The sequence below is a fragment of the Mobula hypostoma genome, chromosome 27 (genome assembly GCF_963921235.1).
Source record: "Mobula hypostoma chromosome 27, sMobHyp1.1, whole genome shotgun sequence".
NCBI classification, from domain to species: Eukaryota; Metazoa; Chordata; class Chondrichthyes; order Myliobatiformes; family Myliobatidae; genus Mobula; species Mobula hypostoma.
In genome coordinates, this window is record NC_086123.1 from 29774497 (window position 1) to 29799669 (window position 25173).

At 41.4% G+C, this 25173-nt stretch overlaps 1 protein-coding gene across 1 annotated transcript in view; it reads right to left on the bottom strand.

Moving 5' to 3' along the window:
* The window catches only part of grk3 (G protein-coupled receptor kinase 3), a 293230-nt gene that overhangs the window by 146517 nt on the left and 121540 nt on the right, over window positions 1-25173 (bottom strand). Inside the window, exon 3 of the mRNA XM_063034576.1 lies at window positions 12772-12845. Coding sequence (XP_062890646.1) covers window positions 12772-12845 — 74 coding nt within the window. The remainder of the gene's footprint in view (window positions 1-12771; window positions 12846-25173) is intronic.

Below are 25173 nucleotides of genomic sequence, written 5' to 3' on the forward strand. Positions count from 1 at the left end.
TGGAAAGCATCAGGTTGGATAAATCACCAGGACCATACGAGATGTACTCCAGGCTACTGTGGGAGATGACAGAGGGGACGGGAGAGGTTCTGGAGGATTCAAGGGTTGTGGATGTTGTTCCCTTATTCAAGAAAGGGAGTAGAGACAGCCCAGGAAATTATAGACCAGTGAGTCTTACTTCAGTGGTTGGTAATTTTGATGGAGAAGGACCGGAGAGGCAGGATTTATGAACATTTGGAGAGGCATAATATGATTAGGAATATTCAGCATGGCTTTATCAAAAGCAGGTCATGCTTTATGAACCTGATTGAATTTTTTGAGGATGTAACTAAACACATTGAGGAAGGTAGAGCAGTAGATGTAGTGTATGTAGATTTCAGCACGGCATTTTATAGGGTATCCCACGCAAGTCTTATTGAGAAAATAAAGAGGCATGGGATCCAGAATTGGCTTGCCCACAGAAAGCAAAGAGTGGTTGTAGACGGGTCATATTCTGCATGGAGGTCGGTGATCAGTGGTGTGCCTTAGGGATCTGTTCTGGGACCCCTACTCTTCGTGATTATTATAAATGACCTGGATGAGGAAGTAGAGGGATGGGTTAGTAAAGTTGCAGACGACACGAAGGTTGGGGGTGTTGTGGCTAGTGTGGAGGGCTGTCAGAGGTTACAGTGGGACATTGATAAGATGCAAAATTGGGCTGAGAAGTGGCAGGTGGAGTTCAACCCAGATAAGTGTGAGGTGGTTAATTTTCATAGGTCAAATATGATGGCAGAATATAGTATTAATGGTAAGACTCTTGGCAGCGTGGAGGATCAGAGGGATCTTGGGGTGCGAGTCCATAGGACACTCAAAGCTGCTGTGCAGGTTGACATTGTGGTTAGGAAGGCATACGGTGTATTGACCTTCATAAATCGTAGGATTGAGTTTAAGAGCCGAGAGGTAATGCTGCAGCTCTATAGGACCCTGGTCAGACCCCACTTGGAGTACTGTGCTCTCAGTTCTGGTCGCCTCACTACAGGAAGGATGTGGAAACCATAAAAAGGGTGTAGAGGAGATTTACAAGGATGTTGCCTGGATTGGGGAGCATGTCCTATGAGAATAGGTTGAGTGAACTCGCCCTTTTCTCCTTGGAGCGACGGAGGATGAGAGGTGACCTAATAGAGGTGTACAAGGTGATGAGAGGCATTGATCGTGTGGATAGTCAGAGGCTTTTTCCCAGGGCTGAAATGGCTAGCATGACAGGGCACAGTTTTAAAGTGCTTGGAAGTAGGTACAGAGGAGATGTCAGGGGTAATTTTTTTTTTTTTTTTTTTTTTACACAGAGAGCGGTGAGTGCGTGGAATGGGCTGCTGGTGACGGCAGTGGAGGCGGATATGATAGGGTCCTTTAAGAGACTTTTGGATAGGTACATGGAGCTGAGAAAAATAGAGGACTATGGGTAACCCTAGGTAATTTCTAAGGTAAGGACATGTTCAGAACAGCTTTGTGGGCCGAAGGACCTGTATTGTGCTGTAGGTTTTCTATGTTCTGTGCTTACGTAGACGAATCCAAGCTTGTCTAATCTTTCATAAGTCCCTCATTGCTGGACGCAATCTATTAAATCTTTATTCCATCCTCTCTGAGCACTTTGTATCATTCTTAAACATAACCCTAATCACAACTGAACCAAAGGAAATCAAAAAATTGCATATGTTGGAATTCTGAAATCAAAGTGGAAAATACTGGAAACACTGCAAATTAGGCAGTACCTGTGACAAGAAAAAAACAACTTTTCAGGTTGAAGACCCCACATTAAAACCGGGGAAGAAAAAAATCAAGTTGTTAGTTTTAATGTACAGAGGATGAGAGGAATGGATAAAACAAAAGGAATATCTTTTTCTAGCATGAGGCCACGTTGTTATGGAGTCTATCCTGACCTCATCCTGTCACAGATATTTCCTGTGCACTATCCATCCCTCCCACACCCCGGTGACAACTTAAAGCAATCTTGTTTTCTCTTTTTCCCAGTACTGTCGAAAGGTTTTCCAGCTGAAACATTAACTCGGTTTGTCTTTCTAAAGATACTGCCTGCACTTTTGGGTGTTTCAGGTATTCTCTGCTTTCACTTCAAAGTTTAATAAAAGTTCATCAAAACATCTGTGATTTTTATACTCTGAGCCTCTCTTTATGAAGAACAGGACCATGGATTCTTATATTTCTTAAAATTGCTTTCTTAACATGCCCCCCCCCCCCCGCCGACTTTCAAAGATTCATGCACATGTAGAGCCTGGTTTTCTTCTCCCGTAACCCTTTTAGAATAGAATCTTTTCTAACCTGTCCTTTCTCTTCCTGCCAAAAGTTGTTGATGTTGAACAATTCTTCATTAAACTTAATCTTCTGCATGCTTCCATTTCCATCAGTGTAACTCGAGGTCTATCATTATGTCACAAAATTATTAGACCACGAGTCCATAAGACATAGGAGCAGAATTAGGCCATTTGGCCCATTGAGTCAAGGCTGACTTATTTTACCTTTCAATCCCATTCTCCTGCCTTCTCCCCGTAACCTTTGAAACCCTTATGACACTGCCAATCCTCTTATGCATACTTTCCAGTGAGATCATGTCCTGTTTTCTTCTGCATGCAAAAGGACCATAAATACACATAATTCTTCAGTTGCATTTCCATTCACTTTTCAGTTGATTCATCCCATTTGCAAGTCATTGAAAATGATTATAAATATAAATCAGGAAAAACAGAATTCAGTACATTGTAGAACATAAATATCTACCCTCCTTCAATCAAAACAAAATGTTCACTATTTCTTCCCGCCACAGAAGTTAAATTTGTCTGTGCTTGCAGGGTTTATCCTTGCTCCATCTTTGGAAAAAGAATGATTATTGCAATTGCCTCATCCTGAAAGATGACAAGTATTTTTGTAACTTCTATCTTTAACTTCCCCTTCAACCCAGGATGCATAAAATTTAGACAATTGGCATAACAACTAGCTTTGCCTCTTTTTTATCAAAATTTCATCCAAATCAACAACCTCTTCTTTTAAGTGTGGCAACATTTCTTCCCTTGATACAGACAAACATCAACTGCTCATTTACTACCTCAGCTATGCCCTCCGTTTTCAAGAATGGATCTTCATTTTGGGCTCAAATCATTCCTATCTTGCATCTTACCGCTCTCCACTATTTTTATGCCAATAGAACACTTCTCAATTCTTGTCCAAGGCAGGGATAAATCATGTTTTTATTCTTAGAAGGTCACAAATCTCTGGAACTCTTTTTCACAAAAGGGGGCCAAAGTAGAGTCTTAAAATATTGAAAGTAGAATTAAATAGATTTGAAAAGTAAGAGTGAAAAATTGCTGGTGTTGACCAGGAATGCAGTGTTGAAGATATAATTATATCAGTGGAGAATTCATTATATTATACAGCAGGTTTAATCCTGCTCCTAATTCAGAGAGTTACAGATACAATGCGATTCTGACCATGTGGTCATATCAGGGACCAGGACTGGGAATATGGGTATTCAATAGTCCTACATACAACATATACAAGTAAGGTAGGAGAGACGATTAAGGATTAGGATTGGGGAAGGGTGGCAAAAATTGTCATAAGGAGCACTGCAGTGCATGAGGGAGAGGACATAATTTCACCAATGTCCTATACGAATGAAACATAACCTCCCTAGTTTTGTATTGTGTTCTGCAAGCAATAAATGATATTATTTTGTTAGTTTTCTTAACCCGTCACTGTTCTTGTACAGTATCCCTTTACAAACCATGCACTAGGATATCCAAATACCTCTGTATCACTGAGCTCAATGTTCTTTCACCTTTTACAGTAAATAAAATGCTTTTGTTCCTCCTTCCAAACTGGACAATTTTGCAATCTAGAAATCAATCTATCCGTCTGACAGTGACAGAAGCAGAGACGATTTCATTATTTAATAAGCTAGACAAACAGTTATGTAAAAAGGAAATAAAGGAATGTGGAAACTGTGTAGACGTTTGGGATTAAGAATAATGTTGGCACATTGGACTTAATGACCTTTAATTTCTAAGTATTTTTTAAGCAACAATTGCTGGCTTTCATGTCAAATGTAGTTCCCCATTGAGTGGCAGGACGGAGATACATCTCTACCAAAGGAGGTACAAGGTGCTCCTTCCCTCTGCTAGCTTGCAGGCCACCCCCGGGCAAGGTGCAGCACCCATTTAGCCTCCTGATCTATGATGCCAAGACCCAACAGCTAGAGGGGTATGACTGAAAGCAAGATTCTCCAAGATGATATCTGTGAGTAGACTGGACTTGGATTGCAGAATACAGGACTCAGTCAGTTAATATTGCACTGCTATGGGGAAAAATAGCTGATTCTGAATGGGTTCCTCATCCTGGTTTACTCCACTTCCTCACTGGTCACAGAATAAATGACCAAACTGTGGACAACTACTTTCAAAATTAAATTCAGCCTCAACTTTTGCTGAAATTGCAAAGCTCTGTTGCAAGATATTTATTGCAAGTATACAGTGTACTGATGCAAGGTGCCAGAGGACTGAAGAGAAACCAATATTGTTTTGATGTTCAAGAAGGGCAATTCAGATAATCCAGCAAATGATTGGCTGGTGAGTTTTACAACAGTGTAAGGAAGTTACCTGAAAGGATTTACGCGCATTTGGAAAAGCATGGACTAATTAAGAACAGTCAGCATGGCTTTGTGTGAGGCAAGTTACACAGTCTTGATTGCTTTTTCTTTAAAAAAAAAGGTGACAAAGATGATTATCGAGAGTAGGGAAGTGGATGTTGTCTATATGGTCTTTAGTAGGCATCTGAGAAAGTCCCTCCAGACAGGCTGATCCAAAGGATTAAACACATGGAATCCATGTGACTTGGCTTGGCCAAAGAACATAGAAGATAGTGGTAAAGGAGTGTTTCTCTTTGGAGGTCTGTGGGAATCAGTGCTGGGAAATCTGTTGTTTGTGATGTGGAAAAAAAATGCAGATGGGCTGATTAGTAAGTCTGCAAATGACACAAAAATTGGTGGAGTTATGGATAGGGACAAAGTTGTCAAAGAACACCGCAGGATTAAGATCAATTACAGATATGGGCAGAAAAATGAGTTTAATTCAGGCAGGTGTGAGGTGTTGCACTTTGGGGGGTCAAATGTAAGGGGAAATATATAGTAAATGGCAGAACCCTTGGGGCATTGGTTTACAGAGTGATGCTGTGGTGCAGGTCCATAGCCCCCTGAAAGTGGCAATGCAAGCAGATAAGGTGGTAAAAAATAGAGAATGGCTTGTTAGCCTTCATCAGTCAGGGCTTTGGATATAAAAGTCAGGAAGTCATATTTCAGCTGTGTATAACTTTGTTTAGGCCATATTTGCAGAGTTGTGCAGTTCTGGTTGCTGCATTACATGAAAAATGCAGAGGCTCTGAAGAAGATGCAGGAGGTTCACCAGGATGTTGCCAGCATTAGGGAAAATTGCCTTATAAGGAGAGGGTGGACAAACCTGTATTATTTTCCCTGGAGGGGTGTCAAAAAACCAATCTAATAGGAGGTTTTTTTTGAAGAGGTTACCAGGAAAGTTGATGAAGGAAAGGCAATGGGCATTTTGTCTACATAGATTTTAGTAAGGACTTTGACAAAGTCCCACATGGGAGGCTGGTCAAGATGGTTCAGTCAACTGGCATTCAGGATTAAGTATAAACTGTATTTGAAATTGGATTTATGGGAAAAGCCAGAGAGTAGTTCTCTCTCTGACTGGAAGCCTGTGACTAGTGGTATGCCACAGGGAGTGGGTCCATTGTGGTTGACATCTATATCAACAGTCTGGATGATAATGTGCCCCAAGCTAGATCAGCAAATTTGCAAATGACACAAAGATTTAGAGCACAAAGGACAGCAAAGGAGGCTATCAAAGCTTGAGGGGGGGGATTAGGGCCAGCTGGAAAAATGGGTTGAAATATGGCAGATGGCAATTAATGCAAGCAAATGTGAGGTTTGGAAGACAAACTAGGGTAGGACATACACAGTGAATAGTAGAGCAATGAAGAATGTGGTAGAACAAAGGGATCTGGGAATACAGAACAATAATTCCATGAAAGTGGCATCATTTTCAAGGATGGTAAAGAGAGCTTTGACATTAGTCTTCATAAATCAGAGTAATGAGTACAGGAGCTGGGAAGCTAAGCTGAAGTTGTGTAAGACATTGGGGAGATCAAATCTGGAACATTGAGTGCGGTTCTAGTCACCTCTCTACAGGAAAGATATCAGTAAGATTGAAGGTACAAAGAAAGTTTACAAGGATATTGCTGAGACTTGAGGACCTGAATTTATAGGAAAATGCTGAGTAGGTTATGACCTTATTCACTGAGTGTAGGAGAATGAGCAGAGATTGATAGAAGTATACAAAATTATGAAGGGTATGGATAAGGTTAATGCAAACAGGCTTTTTCCACTGTATTTGGATGAAACTAAAGGTCATAGATGAAACGGTGAAAGGTGAAATACTTAAGGGGAACCTGAAGTGGAACTTCTTCACCCAGTGGGTGGTACGAGTGTGGAATGAGCTGCCAGCAGAAATGGTGGATGCGGGTTTCATTGCAACACTGAAGAGAAGTTTGGATAAGTACGTGAATGGAGGACAATGGTCCAGGTTGAAGTGATTAGGCAGAATAACAGTTCAGCAGAGAGTAATTTGGTCAAAGCGCCCATTTCTGTGCTGTAGTGCTCTGTGACTCTCTATGAGTGCAAGAGTTTGGGAGGAGTCCCGATAGAAGTTCATAAAATTATTATAGATATAGACGGGGTAGGTCGAGTCTTTTTTATCCCAAGGGTGGAAATGTCAAATACTAGAGAACATAGCTTTAAGGTGAGAGGAGAAAAATTTAAAGGCTACACGTGAGGAAAGTGTTTTTTTCTTGCACAGTGTGGGAGTGCCTGGAATGCACTGCTGGGGATGGCAGTGTGTGATGGAAGCAGATACGATGGTGACATTTAAGAGGTATTTAGTACATGCAAGGAATGAAGGGATATGGATCATGCGCATACAGATGGGATTAGTTTAATTTGGCATCATGGTCTGCATGGAGACTCTGGGCCAATGGGCCTGTTACTGTGCTGTATTGTTCTATATACATCATTAACTCACTACAGCAATATCGGCATAGGCAAAAATAAGAACATCCTTTCCAATACCAACAATGGAACACTGGCAAATAAATAATTTATAAATTGACAAAACACTCCTTTTAAAGGTTTCCACCACTGCCTTATTGGGTGACAGCAGCACTTACTCTCTGCCATGGAAACAGTTTTGAAAAAACACATGTCATTGAGAAACAATGTCCACAAGAGGCAATCTGTTGTGACCTGAATCTGCCAAGATTATACAGGGGCCAACCCATCTCCAGGATACTGCACAGCCCCCTGCAACACAGAGAGGGAGAATACCGAGTTGCTCAGCAACAGTAATCTTTTCCAAACTCAAAGTTCATATCCGTTAATCCTTCTGCTTGCTATGTGTTACTTGAACAGGTTTTGACCTCAAACAGAATACAAAAAAAAACCTGAACAAGTGAGCCTTGATTTTGTCATTTGAACACTTTTGGAAAGAGCTTATACTTTTCTTAAAGTAAATGCATTTTCATGACAGTTTAAGAATTACAAAAAAGCTTGTTAAAAGTAATTAATTTTGAAAGTTAATACCATTGTACGCTATTTTGTTTAGCAACAACATCAAATACAATAAGCCCATCTCAGCATCACACACAAAATGCTGGTGGAATGCAGCAGGCCAGGCAGCATCTATAGGAAGAAGTACAGTCGACATTTCGGGTCGAGACCCTTTGTCAGGACTAACGGAAGAAAGAGATAGTAAGAGATCTGAAAGTGGGAGGGGGAGGGGGAGATCCAAAATGATAGGAGAAGACAGGAGGGGGAGGGATGAAGCCAAGGGCTGGAAAGTTGATTGGCAAAAGGGATACAAGGCGGGAGAAGGGGGAGTATCATGGGATGGGAGGCCTTGGAAGAAAGAAAGGGGGAGGGGAGCACTAGAGGAAGACGGAGAACAGGCGAGGAGTTATTGTGAGAGGGAAAGAGAGAAAGAGAATGAATGAATGAATAAATAAATAAATAAATAAATAAGGGATGAGGTAAGAAGGGGAGGTGAGGCATTAACGGAAGTTAGAGAAGTCAACGTTCTTGCCATCAGGTTGGAGGCTACCCAGAAGGAATATAAGGTGTTGTTCCTCCAACATGAGTGTGGCTTCATCTCGAAGGTAGAGGAGGCCATGGATTGACATATCAGAATGGGAATGGGACGTGGAATTAAAATGTGTGGCCACTGGGAGATCCTGCTTCCTCTGGCGGACAGAGCGTAGGTGTTCAGCGAAGCAGTCTCCCAGTCTGCGTTGGGTCTCACCAATATATAGAAGGCCACACTGGGAGCACCGGACACAGTACATCATACCAGCAGACTCACAGATGAAGTGTCGCCTCACTTGGAAGGGCTGTCTGGGGGCTGAATGGTGATGAGGGAGGAAGTGTAAGGGCAGGTGTAGTACTTGTTCCGCTTACAAGGGTAAGTGCCAGGAGGGAGATCGGTGCGAAGGGATGGGGGGAACGAATGGACAAGGGAGTCGTGTAGGAAGCGATCCCGGCGGAACGCAGAAAGTGGGGGGGAGGGAAAGATGTGCTCGATGGTGGGATCCCATTGGAGATGGCGGAAGTTAAGGAGAATTATATGTTGGACACGGAGGCTGGTGGGGTGGTAGGTGAGGACAAGAGGAACCCTATTCCTAGTGGGGTGGCGGGAGGATCGGGTGAGAGCAGATGTGCGTGAAACGGGAGAGACGCATTTGAGGGCAGAGTTGATGGTGGAGGAAGGGAAGCCCCTTTTTTTTAAAAAACGAAGACACCTCCTTCGTCCTGGAATGAAAAATCTCATTCTGAGAGTAGATGCGGCGGAGACGGAGGAATTGAGAGAAGGGGATGGGAGTTTTACAAGTAACAGGGTGGGAAGAATGTTTTGCAAATAAGATAAGGTTTGTGATTACAGATTTGTCATGGGAAAGGAAAGAATAGACATGAGACAGTCAAAAAGATAGAAATTGACAGTTTTTGAAGGAAACAAGGAAGAGTTAGTGGAGTAAAATGCATTTAGAAATTCAAGGACATTGTCATGCAGGCAGTGGGAACTGTGGAAATATTGACAGAATCAGAGAGGAGAGACTCAGTGACAAAGAAAGTCATACAGCTGCCAGAGATTTCCCAGTGGGAAGGCAAGTTAGGGAATTTTTAGAAAAACATTTCATCTTCAATTGTTCAGAGAAGATGGAAAGAGAAAAGAGCAGTTGTGTATCTAGGAGTCTCAGCGCATTAATTGTTTGAGTTAGGAATAATGGAATAAAAATTCAGATCAATGGGAGCCATTTGAGACAACCCAATGTCCTCCACAAGTTACCTGACTACAAGTCTCCCTCCACATTATCTATTGATCCCAAGCTTTCCCTAAGGGCGGCACAGTAGTGTAGCGGTTAGTTTAATATTTTACAGTGTCACCAATCCGAATTTAAATCCTGCCACTGTTAGCAAGGAGTTTGCATCTTCTTCCCACAACTGTCTGGGTTTCCTCCAGCTGCTCTGGTTTCCTCCCACAACTCAAAGATTTATGCATTAGTAGGTTAATTGATCATGTGGGTGTAACTGGGTGGCGTGGGCTCATTGGGTGGAAGGACTGTTAACATACGGTGTACAGTGTCTCTAAATAAATAAATAAATAAATACCTTCCAAGTTTCCTCTATCTTCCCAGGTATAAACACAGGTCAAGTACCCATTATCCAAAATGCTTGGGGTCAAAAGTGTTTTGGATTTCATATTTTGGAATATAACTTGGGATTGCCATAATTTATGACTGAATTTATGAGTATTGGTAAGCAGTCTTTGTCTCACACTTGTTCATTACACCTATGTACTTAACACAGTAACGATTACTACATACCATTAATATAATGCAAATATATTGTGTGCCAGGTAACAAAAGCAGCACAGCAACATTGGGAGAATACATGAATCAGCTGTTGAACAACAACAAACAATGGCAGGCTTTCAGCCTCCTTCTTTGATACTGTGTATTAATTAAAACGCTACAATATAATGAATTTATATTTTACTCTTTTAAGGTTTTAAGTAAGATATAAAAACAACCAGCATCATAGACTTGCACTGGTGGTAGATTTTCATCAGCGACGATCTTGGCAAACTCATCAAAATGTTTCTCTGCTACATCGTAATCAGCAGAAGCATTAAAATTTAACACCATGCCTTTTCTTAAATTTCTGCATTCAGCCTGCTGAATTCACAGTTAACTTCAACTTTTAGTTGGTCATGATAGATCTTTGCTCACTTCATGAACAGCATACCATTAAGCAGTATATGTTCACTCTGACGCTGATGAATCCACTCGTGCAATACAGAATCGAAATCTTTATTTTTCGCTTTATGCAGTTTTTCTATTTTGCTTTAACTTCTATTCATTAACTATGTCAGGTCACTTCTCAGAACTGTCTGTCATGTGCAGAGGCCTGCACGTTGCCTGGGAACCCTCCTAGCGCTTTGTGGAATTTTCCATTTGTGATGTCACGTCAGCACTTAAACAAAATTTCAGATTTCAGTGGTTTTTAGGTTTTGGATTTTCGGATAAGGGGTGCTCAAACTGTATTCCATTTTTAAAAAGTCATTTGAACTGCATGAAATAGCGTTATTCATAAAGACTGCTGCTTCATGAATAGACACATCTTGCTGTACTCTCTAATTTTGTCAGCACCACAAGAAAACTACAGCTGACAATGGCAAAGACCATTCAAAGGCAGAGGAGGAAAATACTGAGGATGTACCATGTACCTTTCAGTAGAAAGTATTGGCTGAGACCTTGTAGTGTGTTAGCTGAGATCTTGAAAAAGGTTAACTATGGAATCTGTTCATTAAGTGTAATTTTGCGGATGAGTGTTTCACAAAACTTGTCACTCTTCAGTAAATAACAGACCGGGGGGCATTTTACTCCAGGCTTAATTTAGTAAGTTAAAGGATTCTAGGAAAATAAAACCAATCAACAGACCTACATAATCACTCATCAGTTTTGGTGGACAGAAGTCTGCTCTTTGAGAAAGCTCCTGGGATTCATTTCCAAATTAATTAAAGTCAGGGGAGCTCCCTTATCAGAATGACATTTACAAAATTAAGTAACCCTGTCTCTTTCTACCCTCTTGCAGTACTGATTTTTGGTGAGCGAAAAATCCCACTGTACCTCATCCAAGCACTTACACGTTGGCCAGATATTCTAACAAAGAGAATTTCACAGATGAGCCTGATTTTGCCTTCAGAGTCATAAAACACAGGAGCAGGTCCTGCGTCCACGCAAATCATCAAATACCCATCTACACTAATTGCATTTACCATCGTTCATTGCTGTTTATGTCTTGAGATTGATTGATCTTACATATCCAATAACACTTTCCAATAATCACTTCCTAACCTTGGGATACTATGGCCAAATATAGCAAACCCAATATTGCACTGGATACATCAACTAATTATAATCAGCAATCAAATCAAAAGTTAAACCCAGTATTCAGTATGTTATGGTGTTATACAGGTAATGCCAATAGGTTGTACGTTTCAAGGTAATTAATTAGGAATGTGTATTAAAAGCTGAACTCACCAATGAAGTCTCACATTAAATTTTTTTTAAAGTAGTACATTTGACTCTATCAAATTTGTGGTTTTAGCTTTGTAGAGACTTACTGATGAAAATTTCACCTCAGTTGAAGCTATCAATTTAAAGAGCCACACAACATCAAGGCAGCTCAGCAGAAAGCCCCAGCTGGACCAATGCATGAAACCACAGACAAGCTGTTTGTAAGAAAGCATGCTGAAATTCCACGTTTTTAAAGGTATGTGATGATAGATGGGCCAATTTCACAGTTAGAGATGTGCTGCACTGATGGGCCTTCATCATAATTTTGCTTCTTAGCTTGGCCTGGGGCTCACAGATCAAGAGATCCATAAACTGGGCTGTACCCTGAGCATTGATTATTTTGGAGCTTAAGATTAACAAGGGGGAAAAAATAATCAACTGCTGCAATATGCAGAAGTGCAGACTTCTGATAAGTCTCCTACCAACTCCCCACTCACCACAACCGTATATCAATAGAAAATATTTCACCAAACATGGTACTGAAACCTACTCTCAAAACAAAACCTGAGGTACACCTCAGGCAAAATCTCAAGACCTAATGAAGTAACTGCTTAAAGATGATAAACATTTATGTAAAATAACTTCAACGTTTCTGCTCAGCTTCCCTTGCAGGTGCGAGACACAGAATCTAAGAGCTATGAATCTTGTTAGCAATACAGCCCAATCATGGTTTTTGTTGACTTCCATTTTGTACTCAGATATTTTATTTAAAATAATTCCTAAGAACACAAGAAACAGAAGCAAGTCTATAAACCCCTTCAATCATACTCACCATTCAACAAAATCTTTGCTGATCTGGCAGATTAACACTATATCTCTATATACCTTGATTTGTTGGGAATAGATAAACGTTTCCAATCTGAGTGTCAATCATACTTATTGTTTAAGTAGCCACAGTTTTCTAGGATAGAGAGTTCCAAAGACTGGGAACTTCAAGAAGAATTTTATCTTCATCTCAGTGGTAAGTGGCTGACACATCATCATGACAATATGCCTGCTAATTCTATATTGGCTAGCCGCATCACTTACCTCTTCATAAAACTTCAACTGGGGAACAGCTTCATCGATTTCATTCAGGCAAAAATCTTTAAACAGCAAGAACCCTGAAAAAGGCAAAAAACAATCATTATGTGGACAAATAGTAACATGGTACTAATTATTCATGCTGGTAATATCATACTAATGCCTATGCATCTCTTTCATCAGAATACTGAAGTTCTGAATCTCCTTAGTTAATTTGGTGGCAAATTTTGTCTGATCAGTATTTGAATTATTTAGCCAGCTAAGGGCAATTATTGATTTTAATACAAGAGAAAAAATATGCATAGGATTAAGCAGATATCTGATAATCATCAGATAGCTAGTTTAGTGCCTGACTTCTTAATTAAATAATCCAAATAATTTCCACTGTACATGCAGAATATTTTTGACTCACTGCCTACTCTATTGTGGTTACAAACACCATCTTTATGTTCCTTGAACCCAATCTATATTTAGAAGACCCAGCTCTGGGGTCCACAAACTTTCCAATGTGTGCAACACCCATGTGTGATATGGCTTTGTTTCCATTCCACCAACCACTCCCCCCGCCATGCTGTTCTGTTTTCTTTTAGATGTATTTATTGCACCATCTATTGTTCCTCCCTACCCACTGGATCCTCCCATATAAAGAGGGAAGTAAATCAGCAAACTAACACGGTTTAACCACTTATGGAGCATCATACCATCTCCAACCTTACCCCACCCCCTGACCCAACAATATACACTTCCATTCTCCCAAAATGCATACTACAGAATTGAAAAGCCCTGGAAGAAATGAGACACCTGTTATCATGGGACAGAATTTAGTAAAGAGGAAATATCAGAGACTAGTGAAGAAATTGACCAGACTGGAACACTATGGAGTGGAAACATTAAACTATTGCATCACAGAGCCCAAAAATGTTGTTGGTTCCTTGTTTTCTCATGTAGCACATATAGTTCAGCGGTTTCAACCAGAACCTTTGAAAATGGAGAAGTTTGAGAATGGGTCTCAGAAACTGCTGCATAAGGTGCAGTTAAGCAGATCGCAGCAGTTCAGGGAAGCACGTAAATAGATAAGCAGGGGAAAAAAATCATTTTGGTCTCAGTACTTTCTGGTGTTCAAGCACCTAGCTTAAAATTCCAGTCAAGGATCCGTTGGTCTGTTGTCTTAGCATCAGTAACAAAAGAAAAAAAATCACAAGTACGTAGATAACTATAGAAATATTTGGCCCTTCTCTCTTCAGGGAGGAGGCAAAGGAGCCTAAAATGATTCCACTTCTTCTGCTGCGCCATCAGATTTCTGAGTGGCTATAAAACCATGAACACTATTTCATTATTCCTTATTTTTGCACTGTTTAGTCATAGTCATACTTTATTGATCCCGGGGGAAATTGGTTTTCGTTACAGTTGCACCATAAATAGCAAATAGTAATAAAACCATAAATAGTTAAATAGCAATATGTAAATTATGCCAGTAAATTATGAAATAGGTCCAGGACCAGCCTATTGGCTCAGGGTACCAGACCCGCCAAGGGTTTTAGTTTTGTAATTTATAGTAATTTTGTGTCTTTCCATTGTACATCAAATATCACAGCACACAAGTCAGTGATGATAAATCCGATTCCAATACTCAGTTTAGCTATATAGTATCAATTTAGCACGAGGATACCAATATGTTGTAAGTAAAATCACTCATGCAGCAGGATAACTTAAATTCTATTCATCTATATATTACTTTGACCTGAATAAAATTCAGAATATTTAGAAGTGGGCACACATGGAATGTGAAAAAGCAACACTGTTAATTGCATTTCTGATGCTATTAAAATGTGCCTACAAAATACGAACTTTTTAACATATCCATCTTGCAGGGCAAATATGACACTGCTGGTGGAAACTACTTAGAATTGCAACATACACAAAATGTTAGAGGAACTCAGCAGGCCAGGCAACATCTATGGAAAAGAGTAAACAGTCAATGTTCGTGCTGAGACCCTTCTTCTGGACACAAGTTTATGAAACTACTTACAATGCACGGCTCTGGTGCTATACTGCATATCACAATCCCAATATTATTTCCAAAAAATATTCCTCTCATCTGTCTCTGAAGGTTTATAAATCTAGGATGCTATGCATCATGATCCAATGAATGGAGTGCGTTTTTTCCATGATAATCTCTGTTTTGAACACAGAGAAGGAAAGGAAGGTTGTAACACCACGAGTGGTTAAGCAAGACGTTAAAAGTCTCAGGTTTCAGTGACTGGTAGGTTAATACGATCACCAAAAGAAAATCCTGCAACAGAAAACGCAGAGATTTTATCCTCCCTTAGGCCTAACCTGGCCTTTACTGTTGAGTGAATCAGTGGGGACTCTGAAATAATTATGTGAGCTTTGTGAAGATGGGCATATTCTCACTTGAATATTCTCAATTCAGTGACTTGATGCTGGGATTACTAATTAAATAATGAGCCCTGCCACACAGGGGATAAAATGTTCCCCTTGCAAAGCCAGAGATGGGAGCTACTTTGGCACAAGCACATGCAGATTTAAGAAAAACAAACCCTGCATGCTCAGCTGGAGATGAGATAAACAGCAAGTAGGATAAAGTAGCTCCTTACTGAAGTAACGAGAAGAGGGAAGTGCAATCCACTTCACTGTTTCTACTAATCAATTCCTAGCTGCTCCAGTCTTCTACTGGAGGAGACTGATTGCCATCTCTCAGAAAACACTGTACCAAATCGTGGCTATTTTCAGGAATTTCCTGGTTGACCTATGAGAGAAACTTCTATCAATTTATTCTGTGAATCAGAAAAGCAACTGAGAGACTGAAAGGTGTTGAGAGAGGGTCAGAGGCAAAAAGATCCAGAAAGGGGAGGCCCAAAGATGGAAGTGGGTAAGGACTGGGTCTGTGTGTTTGAGAGTGAGAGAGAGAGTGAGAGTGAGAGTGAGAGAGAGAGAGAGAGTGAGAGAGAGTGAGTGAGAGTGAGCGGGAGTGAATGAGAGTGAGAGAGAGTGAGAGAGAGAGAGTGAGAGAAAGAGAGAGTGAGAGAGAGAGAGGGAGTGAGAGAGTGAGAGTGAGTGAGTGAGAGTGAGAGTGAGAGAGAGAGAGCGAGAGAGCGAGAGAGAAAAAGAGAAAGAAACACTCACAACATGCTGCAGGAACTCAGCAGGTCGGGCAGCATCCGTGGAAATGATCAGTCAACGTTTCAGGCCGGAACCCTTCGTCAGGACTGTAGAGGGAAGGGGCAGAGGCCCTATAAAGAAGGTGGGGGGAGAGTGGGAAGGAGAAGGCTGGTAGGTTCCAGGTGAAAAACCAGTAAGGGGAAAGATAAAGGGGTGGGGGAGGGGAAGCAGGAAAGTGATAGGCAGGAAAGGTGAAGAAGGAATAGGGGAAAGCAAAATGGGTAGTAGAAGGAGGCGGAACCATAAGGGAGGTGATAGGCAGCTGGGGGGGGTGGGCAGAGTGAAACTAGGATGGGGACAGGAGGGGGAGGGAATTACTGGAAGTTGGAGAATTCAGTGTTCATACCAAGGGGCTGGAGACTACCCAGACAGCATATGAGGTGTTGCTCCTCCAACCAGAGAGTGAGAGAGTGAGAGTGTGTGTGTGTGTGAGATAGATAGATAGATATCTCTCTCCCTTCCTCCCTCGCTCTCTCCGCACCACTCAGCCAGATTTTCAGTCTCCCTCCTATATGCTGATGCATCACCACCTTTCATTTGGCCAATGACAGTAGCGTCGTCAGCAAAATTGAAAATGGCACAGGAGATATGCTTAGCCACACAGTCATAAATTCAAGTCAAGTCAAGTCACTTTTTATTGTCATTTCGGCCATAACTGCTGGTATAGTACACAGTAAAAACGAGACAACGTTTTTCAGGACCATGGTGCTACATGAACAATACAAAAACTACACTGAACTACGTAAAACAACACAAAACTATACTAGACTACAGACCTACCCAGGACTGCATAAAGTGTACAAAACAGCGCAGGCATTTACAATAAATAGTACAGAAGACAATATCACAGTAGAGGGCAGTAGGTTGGTGTCAGTCCAGGGTCTGGGTATTAAGGAGTCTGATGGCTTGGGGGAAGAAACTGTTACATAGTCTGGTCATGAGAGCACAAATACTTCGGTGCCTTTTACCAGTTGGCAGGAGGGAGAAGAGTTTGTATGAGGGGTGCGTAGGGTCCTTCATAATGCTGTTTGCTTTACGGATGCAGCGTGTGGTGTAAATGTTTGTAATGGCAGGAAGAGAGACGCTGATGATCTTCTCAGCTGACCTCACTATCCGCTGCAGGGTCTTGCGATCCGAGATGGTGCAATTTCCGAACCAGGCAGTGATGCAGCTGCTCAGGATGTTCTCAATACAACCTCTGTAGAATGTGGTGAGGATGGGGAGTGAGAGATGGACTTCTCTCAGCCTTCGCAGAAAGTAGAGGTGCTGCTGGGCTTTCTTTGCTACGGAGCTGGTGTTGAGGGACCAGGTGAGACTCTCCACAAGTAGAGCAGGGATGACTCCACTCAACTTCACTTGCCCCATCATCAAAATGTTCCCACAACCAAAGGACTCACTTTCAAGGATTCCTCATCTTATGTTCTCAATATTTACTGTTTTTGTATTTATTATTATTTTTTCTTTTTCTATTTGCACAATTTGTTGTCTTTTCTGCATTCTAGTTGGACAGTCTTTCATTGATTCTGTTATGGTTATTATTCTATAGATTTATTGAGTATGCCCACAAAAATGTATCTCAGGATTATATATGGTGGCATATATGTACCTTGACTATAATTTTACTTTGCTATCACACACACACACATGCATGCACGCACACGCGCGTAGAAAGCCTGGTCTCTAATGATCCTGAAAATTCTCACCACTAGCAAAAGGCTTTATTCTGCTACGTCTGTGTGGTAGTTAGTGTTGTCAGTGTTGCATATTCCCCCTACATTTATCATGCACAATCATCTTCCACTTCTTGGAATTAGGGAACCAATTCGTCCATAATTCCAGGACTGCCTAAGGAGAGGAGTAGACAAAGTACAGACGCAAGCAGAGAATGAGAAATATTCAATATGCAAGTCGCAGAACAGGCACAGACATGCACAGTAACACAAGCAGAAACTCCTTTGACAACCTGCATGTCTACTCAAGAAATGTGGCTGACATGACACTTTGACATTTTTGTTCTGCCAGCTTTCTTATGTTGTTGTAAATGGAAGCCACGAATCCGGTTCAGTGCAGTTCTCCAAATAATTATTGGGTGGTAAAAACCCATAAGGCATGATTTTTGCCATTTGGCTCCATCGATCCTGACCAAAGCTCAGGCCCCGTACCCAATTTATTTCCACTGAAGTTATAAGTTCAGCCCCTACTGAAATTTGTTCTTCCATAAGCTTAAGGGAGCATAAAAATTATTTTTCCATAGCAGAACGATCCAAGAACTATATTGACCACAAGCGTTTAGAGGCTACAGTTATCTGATAGAACAGAGGAGGTACCCTTCATTACACAGTGTACTGCACAACAGGATGTAGGGTCAGTTTCCTCGAGTCAGTGGCAAGTGATGTTGGTGCGGAGAGTAAATGTACTTTAGGCCTGAAGTAGGAAGAAACTTTTCCCACATATTCACTTCAGTACTTACTGCCCAAGAATGCTGTGAAGGCCCAGTACACTGACTTCAATGGGATTCACTTTTGCAGGCACAGCATAAAAGAAAGAATATCACCAACAAAATTTATTTTAAAAATACACAGACTGCTGTTGAGATCATAACTACCAAAGATTAAACATTAGCTTTCTGTCACGTGCACAATGAAAAATAGAAACATATCATGAAATGCATCATTTGTGTTATTGACCGGCAGAGTCTGAGGATATATTGGGAGCAGCCCACAAGTGTCACCATGTTTTCGATGCCAACAGAGCTTGCTCAGAACTTACTAACCAGTGTGTCTTTGGAATGTGGGAGAAAAGCACAGCAGCTGGATGAAACCCACACAGTCATAGAGAGAACGTATAAGCTCCTTACGGACAGTGGTGGTAATTGGCCCTGGGTTGCCCTGCTGTAAAGCATTATGCTAACCGCTAGGCCACCATGCTGTCCTTTACTGCCATTGCCAATCCCACTGCCGTTCTGTCACAGCACAGTTTTATAAACGCAAGAGATTCTGCAGATACTGGAAATGTAGAGCAACACCCTCAACATGCTGGAGGAACTTAGCAGGTTAGGCAGCATCTAAGGAAATGAATAAACAGTCAAGGTTTTGGGCTGAGACCCTTCTACAGGATTGATTCAGTTCCATAGATGCTGCCTGACCTTCTGAATTGCTCCAGCATTTTGTGTGTGAACACAGTTTTATGTAGGGGAGAAATGGAGAAGCAAAGGATAGAAAATGTTATGAGAAGAATTTTAAATGGTTTAAATTTTAAACCACATTTCATCGGTTCTCTCAAACTATGTTGTGTTTAAACTTAGAAAAAATCACAAGTGTTATTTATGATCCCTCTATTAAATTCGAAGAGACTTGGAGGGCATTTATTCAACATTTCCATATGATGTAATTTGACCTTTCCCAAACTTATTCTATTTCTTTTTAATATTTGTTGAGAGGAGCGGAGTTGACACACTAATGGTTTCCTTTTTTTTTGATATTGCCATGTCTTTTTTTTTCTTAGTTTAGTTGATTAACACTGTTTAGGTTAATTTTTCTTTTGAGGTATATTTTTATTTTTTTTCCCTTTTTATATATTATATTTGTATCCTGTATGATTGGGAGGTTTGATACCCATGTGTCAACTGGGTTTATATTTAGCTATGTTAATTATTACAATGTAATCCCAATAACTTTGTATCAATACTATGCTATGTTTATCATTATGAAACCAATAAAAAGATTGAAAAAGAAAAAAAAGAATTTTAAATGGTGGACTACAGGAATTCTGCAGATGCATTCAAGCAACACACATCAAAGTTGCTGGTGAACGCAGCAGGCCAGGCAGCATCTCTAGGAAGAGGTACAGTCAACGTCTCATGCGAGACCCTGAAAAAGACCCTGTACCTCTTCCTAGAGATGCTGCCTGGCCTGCTGCGTTCACCAGCAACTTTGATGTGTGTTAAATGGTGGAAGTACAATTAATTAACATGGATTTCAGCCTTGTGGGTAACCTTGGCTTTGGAAATCATATAAGCCCTATATATTTAAAACAAAAAGCTATAATGTCCTCCAGGCTTTTCCTCTTTCCCATAACATGACTTAAAATCCACACTAACCAACTCTTCAGCACTCTGCATGTTCAAGCTGGTAATTCCAGGCACAGCAATAACAAAACACAACAGATTGCTTGGGGGAGAAAAAAAAACAATTTAAGTGCTTGGAATAAAGAAAAAGATCTGCATTTATGCAGAGGCTTTTACTGCAGGTTATCTCAGGGTGCTTTACAATCAATTAAGTAAATGCAATTACTGCTGTTGTGTTTGAATGCAATCTTCAAATGGTGCACAGGCGAACTCCCACCCACAATAATGTGATAATGGCCAAAGATGTTTTAGCAAAAGTGAACGATTACTTATGAGCCAGAGCACCAAAGGTATCACCCCTGCTCTTCAAAACGGTGCCAAATTATCTTGTGTTTGTTACTGATACTGGTTTATTATTGTCATATGTACCAAGATACTGTGAAAAACTTGTCTTGTGTACCGTTTACACAGATCAAATTATTGGTTTCCATGATGTGCTGAGCTGTGACAGCTCTGCTGTTTTTTTGTGGTCATGCGCAGAGCAGTTGTTGTACCAAGCCATTATACACCCAGATAGGATGTTTTCTGTGGTGCATCAATACAAAGTGGTGAGGGTCAATAGGTCACATAAGTAGCTCCTCTGTGGAGAGGGTTAAAGTAGCAAATTCTAAGGAATGCACTTAACCTAGTCCCTTAATACCACCACTTTGGTCAAGAAAGCACAGCAGCATCTCCACATCCTGAGGAGATTGGGGCAGACAAGGCACCAACCACACTCCCCAAACCCCGCCCCCACAATCTAACCAACTTTCACAGGAGCACCATTAAGAGGGTCCTGACCAGCAACATCTCCATCTGGTACAGGAATTATACCACAAGACATCAGAGCATAATTAGGCTATTCAGCCCATCAAGTCTGCTCTGCTCTGATTTATTATCCTTCTCAACCCCATTCTCCTGCCTTCTCTCCATAACCTTTGACATCCTGACTAGTCAAGAAGCTATCAACCTCCACTTTAATTATACTCAGTGACTTGGCCTCCACTGCCATCCGTGGCAATGAATTGAAATTCAATTGCAAGGCATCTGACCCCAAGTCCCCCAAAGGTTTGCAAGGAATGCTGAAAGGATCATCAGGGTCTTTCTTCCACCCATCCGCAATACTTATCAGGAGCACTGTGGACTGAGCATTGTCAATGATCTTTCCCGTCCATCCAACAACCTCTTTGACCCCCAACGATCAGGTAAAGACTGGTAAGATGGGAAACAGCTTCTACACCCAGGTTATGAGACTACGGAACTGCCTGCCACCACTCAGGTCTCATCACGTTTGAAGTGCAAGTAACTTTACGCTGTTTACATTTTAATCTCGTGTTGTAAATATGCCTTTCTATTTATTTATTTGAGATTCAGCACAGGCTAGGCCTTTCTGGCCCTTCGAGCTGTGCCACGCAACAAATCCCCCAATTTAATCCGAGCCTAGTTTACACTGAATAATGAACCCACCAGCCGGAATGCCTTAGGACTGTGGGAGGAAATGGTTGAACAACAATAAACTTGAACTTTCTTAGCTTATTTCTTTAGCTTCCAGAGGAAGCGGTAGCGTGGTTAACTTTCTTGGCGGTGGCACCTACATGGTTGGAGCATGGCAGGCTATTAGCGATGTTCACTCCTTGAAGCCCTCAGCCTCAACACTGTTGATGTAGACATGAGCGCACGCACTGTCCCACTTTCTGAAGTCAATGATCAGCTCTTTTGTTCTGCTGACATCAAAGGAAAGGTCATTGTCATGCCACCATGTTACAAAGCTTCCTATACTCTGAATCATCAAAATTTGAGATATGGCTCACTGAGGTGGTATCATCTGCAAACATGTAGATGGAGTTAGAGCAGAATCTGGCCATGCAGTTATGAGTGCACAGGGAGTAAAGTAAGGGGCTGAGGACACCAGTGGAGCACCAGTGTTTAGAATAATCATAGCGGTGAGTTGCTGCCCATCCTTACTGACTGCCATCTGCTTGTCAAGGAGTCTAGGATCCAGCTGCAGAAGGAGGCGAAGAGTTTGCGTGGAATTATAATATTGAAGGCAAAGCTGTAGTCAATAAGCAAGAGTCTGATGTAGGTATCTTTACTGTTCAGATGCACCAGAGATAAGTGTAGGGCCAGGGAGATGCTATCTGCCTTAAACCTGTTCTGGCTGTAGGTAAATTGCAATAAGCCAATATTGTCTGGAAAGCTAGAGCTTACGCATGCCATGACCAGCCTCGAGAAACATTTCATAATGGCAGATGTCAGAGCCACTGGGAATTGTTGTTAAGAAACATTATTTTGTTTGTCTTAGGTACCAGGATAAAAGTGATCTTCTTAAAATTGAAAGGAACTATAGACTGAAGCAGAGAGAGTTTAAAAGTGTCCATGAAAACCCCACCAGTTAATATGCGCAGAATCCAAAGACACCACCAGGAATATCCCCCAAGACGATGCTTTCCATAGGTTCACCCTCCAGAAGATTGATCTTACATCTGCAACAGTGACTGTGACTTCAGGTGCACCGGAGGCTGTCAGGCTGGGTAGTGACATACCCATTCCCTTCAGTTTAAAATGAGCATTGAATGCGTGTTGGGAGATATTAAGAATGCATTTTTGATAGAAAATAGTCTGAGAGGCTCAGGAAAACTGAGAAAGGTCTGTCTGCAAGGGTAAATCTAAAATAGCAGCGCATGATTATACTCATTATTAAACGATATAACACTCAAGAGAATAACAGCAATTGTGAGGTATTCTGCACTTGAGCAATTGTTCAATAATTAAGGAAGCTTTGAAAATCTACTTGATAAAAAAGTCATTGCCAGCCCATGACAATCCCTGATCTGAAAGCGAAGAAGAAACATTTGACAAAGTACCAACACTTCATGTCTCAAGAGAATGTGGATGCCACACGCAAACGCAAAGGAGAATACAACATTCTGAACAACGTTAATGCTTGCCCTGTCTATGAATCTTACAAGGAACTCCTCAGCTGCCTCAGACACTACAGTACTCAAGTGAAAGTATGTCATTCTCAGGAGGACTGCCTAGGAGAAATAGTAATTAAAGGAGAAGCTCAAAGTTCAAAGTAATACTTATTAAAGAGAACGTACACATCGCTATATATAATCCTGAGATTCTTTTTTTGCAGGCATACTTAACAAGTCTATAGACCAGTAACTGTAAACTGTAAACATCAGGAAGTGTTAACTGTAAACAAACTATGAAAATGCAGATATAAATAAATAGCAATAAATAATGAGTATGAAACAACAAGATAAAACAGCCCTTAAAGTAAGTGTAGCTATCCCCTTTTATTCAAGGCCTGATTTTATTGAGGGGTAGTAACTGCTCTTGAACTTGGTGGTGGAGTCCTGAGGCACATTTAACTTCTTCCTGATGGCAGCAGCGAGAAAACAGCATGGGTGGTGAGAATATCTGATGATGGTTGCTGCTTTTCTATGACAACGTTTCATATAGATGTTCTCAATGGTTGGGAGGGTTTTACCCATGATGTACTGGGCCAAATCAACTACCTTTTGTAAGATTTTCCACTCAAAGGCATTAGTGTTCCATACCAGGCCATAATGCAGCCAGTCAGCACACTTTCCACCACACATCTATAGAAATTTGCTAAGGTTTTCAGTGACATGCCAAACCTCCACAGACAACTGAGAAAGTAGAGGCGCTGTTATGCTTTCTTTGTAATAATATTTATACGATGGGTCCAGGACAGGTACTCTGAGTTGGAATTTAAAGTTATTGACTCCATCTCTGAAGCTCGGATGATTACTGGCTCATGGACCTCTGGTTTCCTTCTCTTTAAGTCTACTATCAGTTCTGTGGTCTTATTGGCATTGAGTGAGAAGTTCTTGTTATTACACCACTCAGCCAAGTTTTCAATCTCCCTCCTATATGCTGATTTATCACCTCCTTTGATACAGCCCAGAACAGTAGTGTCATCAGCAAACTTGTATATGCTGTTGCAACTGTACTTAGCCACACAGTCATAAGTGTGAAGCAAGTAGAGCAGGGGGCTAAGTACACATCCCTGCAGTGTTCCTGTGTTGATGGAGATTGTGGAGGAGATACTTTTGCTAATCAGAATTGACTGGAGTCCACAAGTGAGATAATAGAGGATCCAATTGCACAAGGGGTAACGAGGCCCAGGTCTTGGAGTTTACTGATTAGTTTTGAGGGGACGATACTCTTAAATGTCTTGCTGTAATTGATAATGAGCATCCTGATGTATGCGTCGTTGCTGTCCAGATGTTCCAGGGTTCTGTGAAGAGGCAACAAGATAGCATCTGCTGCAGATCTGTTGTATCACTCTGGATGTAAGTGCTACTGGGTGATAGTCATTTAGATAGATTGCCATGCTCTTCTTGGGCACCGGTACGATGGAAGCCTGTTTGAAGCAGGTGGATACCACAGACTGCCGGATCAAGAGGGTGAAGATATCCGTGAAAACTCCAGCCAGTTGGCCCGCGCAGGTCTTCAATACTGGGCCAGGTATTCCGCCTGAACCGGATGCTTTCATCTTCAGATACTGTGACCAAAGGATCATTGGGAGACATGGGGGTGCACAATGCCTCCTCCCTGTTCTGGTGGCCAAAGTAAGCATTGAAGACATTGAGTTCATCTGGAAGCGAAGCTCTGCTGTCCTCTATGTCGCAAGATTTAACTTTGTAGGAGGCTATGGCATTCAAACCCTGCCACAGCTGCCAAGTCTAGTCCAGAATCTCCACTTCACCCGAGAGATGGCTTTTGGGAGATCATACCTACACCTCTTGAAGTATTCTTGATCTCTAGATCTGAATGCCTCTGATCTGGCTCTCAGCAAGTTCCTGATTTCACTGTTCATCCAGGACCACTGACTGTGGAAACGCTGAATGATTTTGTGGGGCCACAGTCACCTACAGCTGTTTTAATAAAGTTTAAAACAACCAGGCCCACAGATGAGCTCTTGAACATGGCCCAATCCACTGACTCAAAACAAGCCTGTAACCGTTCCTCAGCTTCCCGCGACCACCCTTGGTTGTCGATCTTTGGAGCCTTGCTCTTTGGGCTGTGTCTGTATACAGGTAGCAGGAGTACAGCCAAATGATCTGACTTGCCAAAACGTGGTCTCG